Raw genomic sequence first — 9,795 nt, forward strand, 5'->3', positions numbered from 1 at the left:
GCAGATAATAAGAATTTCAGGTAATGGATTATTTTTATGCTTCATTTTATGATATTTGGAAGATATTTTTATTTATAATTATAATGTAAAGTTTAGTTTTTTTTATGAATATGTAAGTGGTATCAGAATGAAACCACTGGGACATAACGACCTTCAAATGGTAAATTCTTTTATTCTTTACAGTGTATCATTATGGATAATAGACCAACATCAAAAGTAAATCAGCAATTCAGAGCTTATGACCTAACCACAAATATGCTAGTGGACATACTTGCTGAAATTCCAAGTGATACTGAGTCGGCTGCTTTGGATACTGGAAGTGAATCAGGCGAAACTGATGAAGAACTTCGACTTCTTTTACCTGATGAGAGTGTAGTTGAATTTGAAGAGGATGTGAATGAAGGTGTTTGTGCTGAAAAGGACTCTGTTCACATTAGTAGTGGCAACAATGACGGCGATGTGTGTGATGACAATGCAGAAATAAATGAGCATATTGAATAGGTGCAACAGATACTGTCAAATGCAACAACTGAGTTTTCACAAGAATATGGTTCAAGTATCTCATCTAACAAATCCAGTTCCACTGAAATATTTGGTTGCTTATTTGGTGGTGATTTATTAGACCGTCTGGTGTATCAAACAAATTTATATGCAACTCAAAAGCTTGGAGGTTCCACAGTTTTCAAACCAACCAATATTGACAAAATGAAGAAATTTCTTGCCATAAATTTACTAATGGGTATAAAAAAATATCCTTCATATAGGAATTATTGGTCCACTGATCCAGTTCTCCATGATTCATACATTTCAGATCTCATGCCTCAAAATAGATTTTTGTGGTTGCTAGACCATATTCATGCAAATGATAACAGCTAGCAATCAAAAAAGGGAGAAAAAGGCTTCAATAAATTGTTCAAGATACGCCCACTATTGGACTATCTTAGCAAGAGGTACACAGAAAGTTATAAGCCAACAGAACACCTTGCTGTGGATGAATCAATGATTCGTTTCAAAGGTAGATCCAGCCTCAAGCAGCATATGCCACAAAAACCCATAAAACATGGATACAAAGTTTGGATAATGGCAAATGAAACTGGTTATGTTTCCAAATTTCAGCTTTATACTGGGAAAATCAGTCAGGAGGTAGAAAAGTGTCTAGGTGCCAGAGATGTAAAACACCTTAGTTCAGAATTAACAGGAAAGCATCACAAGCTGTACTTTGATAATTATTTTACTTCTGTACCCCTGATGCTCGATCTGAAGAAACAAGGAATATATGCCTGTGCGACAGTGAGGAAAGGCAGAGCTGGGTTCCCAAAAGACTTCGAAAATGAAAAGAACATGTCCCGCGGAGAGTTCCAGTTTCGTTGTAGTGGCCAAGGTATCACGGCATTGGTTTGGAAAGATCGTAAACCAATACAGTTTCTTTCAAACTTCCACAACATTGAAAATATGAACACAGGATCTCGGAAATCCAAAGATGGTTCTCGCACAGAAATATTGTGCCCAGATATTGTAAAGGATTACAATACCTATATGGGGGCTTGTAGATAAATCTGACATGTTGAAATCAATCTATGAGATTGATAGAAAAAGCAAGAAATGGTGGCACAGAATTTTCTGGCACTTTCTTGATGTCACTGTTATAAATGCCTGCATCATTTATAATGAACATTGTGATAACGATCAGAAAACTCTGAAGCAATTCAGACTGTCTGTAACTGCTGGTCTAGTTGGAGCAATTTTGTCATCAACTCCTAATCACAAGAGATCTCAGATCCAGCAGAACAAATTCAAGCCATTTGTTGCACCAGAAAAGCGACTTGACAGTGCACCCCATATGCCAGAAAAAGGACTGTCTCCGAGATGTGCACACTGTGGTACTGCTAAAGAGCCACCACATCAAACAAGATCATTCCGCAAAATGTGTAATGTGGGTTTGTGCTTAACAAAAACATAAAATTGTTTCACTGAATTTCATAAGAAAATGTAGCCATGAAAATGGTCATTAACAGCCCAGTGGTTTCACTGTGAAACCTCCTAGAATATTTTATTATGGAATATAAATTTTATTGTTATTGCACTATATTATTGCTTTTTGAGACAATAAAAGTAGATTTTGATAGAAATTGTTATAATTTTCTTCTTATGTTTATTCCTGGGCCTCAAAGGGTTAACGTGTGCGCCGTTAAGGGGTGCTCCAGTGACACACAGCCTGTGCTTATACTGAGAGAGTAATCCGGCAGGACCACACCCGAGAAAGCCATTCAGTGACACATATGGTTGTAAATATGATTGTTTACACACTGTCAAAATAACACATGTCCTGTAGTCAACTTTTAGAGTGAAATGGATGTCTTTGGTCTGTTCTGACCATCCCCACAATTTGCGGGTCAGTTCCACAAATAATGAGAGTCTGTATTAACACTTTTGAGTGAGCCTGTCTACTAGTGGTTCCACAAGAAGAGTGCAACACACCAAAATTCACCGTTATATCGTAAACGTACACCACACACCCTTTTACTTATATACCCAGCCACGTCTTATATTTAATGCATCTTCTGACTTTATACTTCAGAAGCTTTCACATTGGTTTTGGCCATGAGATGACAGAACTGAGTTTTTTCACAACAGCATAAAATACTAAGAAGTTGGCAGAGAGAGTAATCGTGGTTCGGCTACACCACTTGTCTGATAATGCCGGGAGGGATGGCATAACTGTACCCAAGTATAGTATAGTCCCTCTGGGTTCCATATGAAAAACATTTATCATTGCCCCTGATATGCCTGTTGAGTTTGTGAGCCACTACCCTGGCCAGTAAGTAGAGGAGCTTCAGAAGAATTGTGAGAGTTGGCAATACTCTCTTAGGATTTAAAAGTTGGCTACAGCACACATACACAAGCTCTGGAATCTAAGATATTGTTGTCGCGCTTCGCAGCACGCAGATTAATTAGTGGCAGTTTGGAAGACAGTGTAGGAGCCCGCCTGCTGTGGTGCGCACGTGTGTTGGGCGAGGGGGTTGTCGTCGAGCTGCTGTACTGCCATGTCCGCCAGCAGCGACACAGGATTTGGTATTGAGCTAATATTTCTTATAATTTGCAGTGCGCTTATTAATTTAAAGAAAAGGGTTTGTGTATGTGCGTAGCAGAAGATGGTAATTTTGTTAATGATAGAAGTTGAATTCTTAAATGGAAACCATTGTTAGGCAAATAGATTAAGTATTGATTTTGTCATTGATTTCTTTTGTAATTGTCAGGGAATTGTTTCACTATGTATTTAATTGAGAAGTATTTCAGTCTGTCTCAAGAGTTTGATTAATTTGTAATATTGCTTTAATGCCACTGGAGGCAGATTTACATACGAAGCGATTGTTCAAAGAGCTTCTAGCATTTTGTTAATTGAATGCGAAAGAATCAGTTTCAGAATATAGTTTTTGAAAAAAGGAATTACTTGTTTGGGTTATCATTTATCGAGTTTAGATTTGACCAAACCCTTTCTCTTGAATTATATGTAGTTGTAGTAAGCAGCAGCAGCTGCAGCAACAGCAAGAGCCGCCATACAGAACATGCATTGCACTCAGCATGAATAATAGGTTTTTTTATGTTTTTGTTAAATAATGGAATACAGCAGATCAAGCAGTGGCAGCAGAAAGACCAAGTAAGTTATTTCTTGCGCACAGGACCAATAAAAAAATAAATAAAGTTTAGGCGATCTCTGTAATAGTAAAGTTAACAAGAGCACAAGCATGAGATTTTCAGTAGAAAACACGAGATAAGAAGATACAGTTCACGACATACACCAGTTGACATGCCTGCCAGGATACTCTTTTTTTTTTGGATGAGTCGTAGTTAGATATGCTTCATCTTTCTACTGCCAAGTGCAAGCTTACGCAACGGTGATCATTAGTGGAGGCACAGCATTTTGATCGCTTGCGCATTGCTTTGTATTAACACAAAATTTTATTTCAGGAGTCTTGTCTTTGAATTTCTTGGTGCATTGTGTAATAGTTAATTGAACAGTGGTATTTTTAGGATAGTGGTGTATTTTAGTGAGATGTTTTCGTTCATATCACGACAATAATGACGCGAGCACAAAAGAAAATGGAAAAGAATGCAGATGTTACTGCAAACGTGAACGTAGATACGGTTCCGAACAGGAATGTAGAAGCAGTTTCAAACACAGTTTCCAAAAATTCGGAACAGAGAGTAGAAAATTCTTTTGAGAATATTGAGATCCAGGAATTTTCGAACAATACTGCGCAGAATTGGAATGTAGGTGATCATTTGCCAACAATGCGTGATGAACAACTGTGTGCTACACGCAACTTAGGACATGACAATACAGTGACGCAAACCGAACTCATTATGAGAAATTTCAGCATTGCTTCCACCTCAAAAGCATAGAGTAATTTTGTTTTCCCCACTTTTGGTGGAAATTCAGGTCTCGTTGCCACTCTGACAGAGCGGAGTAATTTTGCCTTTCCTTCTGTTAGTGGAAATGCAGGTACTGCTTCTGCTTTAACAGAGAAGATTAACGCTGTACTCCCTGCTCCCAGTAATGATGTTTTACAATTATTACTGAGTAAACTCACTGAATTTAATGAAAGACAGGAGAGTAAACTCACTGAATTTAACAACAATAATGCAAAGAATTTCAAATTGCTTCAGAACTAAATTAAAGAGAATCTCACATTGTTTCGAGGTGAGGTGAATGACAATTTAAATCGTAAATTTGAAGACATGACCAGTCAGTTGAAAAGTCAGGTACGTGAAGAATTCAAATCAGATATTAATAATCTTGTATCCTGACTTGATCACATACAAAATGTTGATATTGTTGAAGTGAAAGGACAGACGTCACAACAAGAACTGCAAGTAGAGGAATTATCGAAAAATATTGAGTCGTCGCAATAACAGACCACCAATGAAGTATCAAAGATAGAAACTCAATTAACGACAGTAGCTAAACAGGTAGATGAATTATCCATGAAAGTGAGAACTGAGTAGCGGGCTAGATACGAGGTCAGATGACACTCAGCCGGTCCGATCACGGATACCGAAGAATTTCAGTCTCTGCAACGTTTTAAACAAGGACAGATGACAATTAAGCAGCAAAACAAACATGACGTGAAAAATATACAGGAACAGCTTGCCAGCATCGAAGAAAAGATCGATCGCAGCAATGACACTGGTAGATCCGATAATTACCAAATTGATAACGACAATGAGTGTGTTAATTATGGAAATGCTGACAACTTTTCTCGTGAATATGACACGTTTGGGGGGCATAATGAAGGAAACATAAGTCATGCTGTAAAAGAAAACTCATCCGCTAAGAAAAATGATGAGTTTGACTATAAGCATTTTCTCACAGTTAGGAAATTTAAAATTTTTTGGAATGCTAGTCACGAAATCCACCCTCGAGAGTGTTTACGGCAATTTGACTATTCTTTACCACCAACATGGCCAATTGGCCACAAACTGGAATTCATTTGCAGTTATCTTGAAGGAGAGCCTGCAACAAGAATGCGCTCAATAGTACGTGAATGTCACACATATGGTGATTTTCATCACGCATTCTTATCTGCTTACTGGCCAGAGACTACACAAGATCGTGTAAAGCATTACATCATTATGATGCAAAGTTATGAGCATTCGAAATTTTCAACTCCAGTGCAATATTTTGAAAACATGACGCCCATGAACAGATATTTAACGAATCTACCAGACGAACTTGTAAATAAACTCATTTGGTACAGACATCTCAGTTATGCCCACTTTGTTGTGAAGAAATGTTTTCAAAAATTATGAGACACATGTTATTTTTACAATATGGAAAAGAGAATCTGCAAAGTCCTGGCAATATGCAAGCTATGTCAGAAAGCAAAACCACCAACAGTGACACACAGAACACCACTGTTTCCAATCATCCCAGTCAAATTAACCTGTAACGTGATGTTGCGTGTCAGATACCCGGCTAAATCTTTGAAGCCCCATTATTACCAGATTGTCATGAGTACATCATTGTTGGTTTCTATACCTTCAAGCCAGTTTGTTGCAAGTCGAACTGAAGTGCGGTACTCAACAAAGCGGTGAGTTGTTTGATTTTACACGTGATTTTTTTAAGTTACTGGGTATTTTTAACCCAACCTCACCAGTTGCGGAACTTTTTTGGGAATATTCTCGTATTCTATTTTATAGGTAGTATGGCATCTAGCAGGTTTCCTGTGATAACTAATAACCCTGGATGCACTTCTCATCAAAGCAGTGAGTTTATTTGATTCATTATTACTAGAAACTCTGCTTATTGATAACCACATTAGTTACCCAGAGATTTTCTTGTTTTCCGATTTTCAGCTGACATGCCATCTACAAGGTGGTCTATGAAACCTAGTGATCCTGGATTTGGTGACCGTGCGAGATCTATACTGGATGAGTCAGAGTGAATGTAGTGGGGATGAAAATGATATAGAACAAGGTTTTGAGAGTGCCCATGAAACCGAATCAGAGCAAGAAGTATGTGAAGCAGAGAATGAAATGCATGATATACCTAATGCTACAGTTCCTGGATCATCACCAAGTTCACTACAACCACCACATTCCTTTGAAACAGACACATCGTCATCAGATGAAACCGAACCCCTTTCAAAAAGGCAGAATCGTCAATACGAGCGGAAGAAGTATTGTGGGAAGAACCGTTTCATATGGTCCAAAAAACCTCCAGCTTCAAATGTTCACACAAGGAAACATAATATCGTTTCACATTTACTGGGAATAATTGGCCCTGCTAAAGCCCTTGGTCAGATTTGTAGACCCCAGACTGCTTGGACGTTACTTTTTAGTGAGAGAATACTGAATGAAATAATTCTGCAAACCAATAAAAAATTGGCCCTCATGAGGGAAAAGTTGTCTGATGATACAAGAACTGACTACAAAGACTTGGATCTGATCGAGTTCAAGGCTTTTTTGGGGATTCTCATGTTCACAGCCATCTTCAAATCTAATAATGAAGATCTTCAAGCTATGTTTGCAACCGACGGTACTGGTCGTGATATTTTTCATTGTACAATGTCACTGAAGAGGGTCTTGATGTTACTGCTCAGTATACGCTTTGATGACGCCTCAGACAGAGATGTGAGGAAAAAATGTGATGCAACGGCTCCTATAAAATGGGTTTTTCAAGAGTTTATGAAAAACTGCATGGCTAGCTACTCAACTGGAATGTACGCTTGCACTGACGAAAGTTGGTGGGCTTTCGTGGTCGATGCTGCTTTAAAATGTATATCCCCAGCAAACCTAGAAAATATGGACTCAAAATAATAGCTTTGGCAGATGCAAAAACCTACTTGCTAAACGTCTACATTTACTTCGTAAAGGATAGTGATGGCAGAACACTCAGTGATGAGGAGAAGAAATTTTCCAAGCCAACTCAAGCAGTGTTGCAACTGACTAAACCCATTATAGGAAGTAACCGCAATATCACAGCAGATAATTGGTTTTCGTCCATTGTCCTCATACATGAACAACGTAAAAGGGGCTTGACATACGTAGGAACAGTGCGAAAAAATAAACAAGAAATATCAAAAGAATTTTTACCTGCCAAGGAAAGAGAAGTAGGAGAAAGGCAAGGCCATCCTACTTGTATCCTCAATGCACCATACCCAATCAGCTGATCCAGAAACCCAAAAATCAGAAATCATTGCCTTTTATAACAACACAAAAGGTGGTGGTCGATGCCTTAGATGAGAAATGCACAGTTTACTCAACATGTTGATGCACAAAGCGATGGCCATTAGCCATTGGGGGGGGGGGGACTCCATGTGCGTGTTCACATTATTCTATTGGAAGCCGTTGTAGTGGTCTGTTAACTATTTTGCTGTTTATGCTTGATTGTTAATACTGAGGTAATCATTTTGTTTAATCGTATAAAATCGCCTTTGCTATGAGAAGTGCATAGAAATTTCAATTGGCTGGAACATGAAATGTATTAACGCTATTTATTTGAGATGTCTAGAGAATCAGATCTGACTTTCTGTGGAGTGGAAATGTTACAGCCTAACAAATGACAAAAGAATGAAAATTACATCAGAATGGTCGTATGAATAAAAACGAGAATATTCTCCAGAGTAAATATTCAGAGCCAAAGCACATTATCAGAGAAAGGTACCATTTTCTTATGAATAAAAACTATGAAGCATAATCTCTGACCCGACAGTACTTTCTCACTACCTCCCCTCCCTATTGCGTAAGTTCTCAGCAAAGAGATTAAAATCCAACATCTTTGTCTCTCAGTTTGTTTCATTTGAGTTTGTTTGTGTTACCAAAAGTTTTTCTTATGTTATTTCTGTGCCGAAATGGAAGATTCTGAATTAGCCCTCATGAAAATATCATAAAAGGTTATCCAGCTATCATCAGCAAATCACAAACTCCGGCCGCAAGAAGGGAGAAGGCAGATAGCATTAAGGAAATACAACACTGTTACAAGGTTAGTTTTGGAAAAGAAATTTCAGATGGGCAGATTATGAAAACACTGCACAATATGAAATCATGCATCAAGTCTAAGACGGATGTCAATAAGATGGGCAACATTAAGATCTTACAAAAAAATTGGGAACAGATATTTTTTAAGTTTTTAGACGGAGGTCATTGCAACCCAACTATCCTCATAATTCCTGGCAAGTCCCATACTTTTATACTTTTAAGTTTTTTTTATGTACTTAATGTTTCAAAATTGGGAATCACTAAAATTTTTATTTTTAACGTGTGAAAATGAAACAATGTTTGGTAAAATTCGTACAATATTTGACCAATTTTCCATAAAATTATCAGTGTACTATGCATGAAATTGGACAAACCTCTCCCACATTTCTGCGTAAACCTGCTTGCTATTTGTACTGAATCTTGACACACGCTACTATTACTTTTTTTTTTTTTAAATCATCTCTTCCCCAGGGAGTAGTTCAGAGGTAACTGATACCGATTACACATTCTTCGAACCACAATCAGTTCCGCAGCAACCGCAAATTGTTGCAGCAGACGATACAGATCTGATGGGTCCAGAAATCGTTATACCTGCTCTATCACCTGTTTTGGGGCATGAGGGAGTGTCGAAATGGCGGAGACTGAGAATGGAAACATTAGATGAGACAATGAATTTGTCCAATTCAGAGCTGCAGAGGCTAATGTTATTGTACCAATTAGATATACTGAAGAGAAAGCAGCAGAAATTGATGCATCAAGAACATAATAAACAATAGAATACATATTAATCTTCCTGCATAAATTCTGTTCTCCTTGCCACGTAACAACTATGGTGTTCTGTAACTTACATAAAAAAATTTCCATTACATAGTAAATATTCCACTCTATCTGTTTACCTTCTGTATAACATTTAAGCCATATCACATTTATATTGCCACTATAAACATGCTCCTGAAGCAAGCAAAATTTACTTACATATAATATCTGTACTAGTAATATTTGTACTGTAATACAGTGTATCTCATGCCGAAGATCATGATGTAGTAAAGTGTAATATTAATCATATCCATATTCTTTGTAAGAACATCCAGTGTTTACTTTCTGTGAATCAGTGTAAAACAAAGTGCGGATAAATACTGTGTATATAGGGTGTGTAAAAAAATATATACTCACTTTGAACTGTCATAGACAGTTTATTTCCCATTCTACAAGGTTAAATATCTGTGAGAAAGCAATGTTATGTTTCTGCAGCAGTGGCAAGGAAGTAACTGCAACATGGCGGATGTGCATTTGAGCTTTGAAGCGCGGAAGCAG

The 9,795-nt window shown here is 37.6% G+C and overlaps 1 protein-coding gene across 1 annotated transcript; it reads left to right on the top strand.

Moving 5' to 3' along the window:
- Positions 1–999: 999 nt before the first annotated feature.
- Positions 1,000–1,554, top strand: LOC126427929 (piggyBac transposable element-derived protein 2-like). Its single transcript, XM_050089823.1, has one exon. The coding sequence runs from the start codon at positions 1,000–1,002 to the stop codon at positions 1,552–1,554; it is 555 nt and encodes a 184-aa protein (XP_049945780.1).
- Positions 1,555–9,795: the final 8,241 nt, after the last annotated feature.

This window comes from Schistocerca serialis, chromosome 12, assembly GCF_023864345.2.
Source record: "Schistocerca serialis cubense isolate TAMUIC-IGC-003099 chromosome 12, iqSchSeri2.2, whole genome shotgun sequence".
Lineage (NCBI taxonomy): Eukaryota > Metazoa > Arthropoda > Insecta > Orthoptera > Acrididae > Schistocerca > Schistocerca serialis.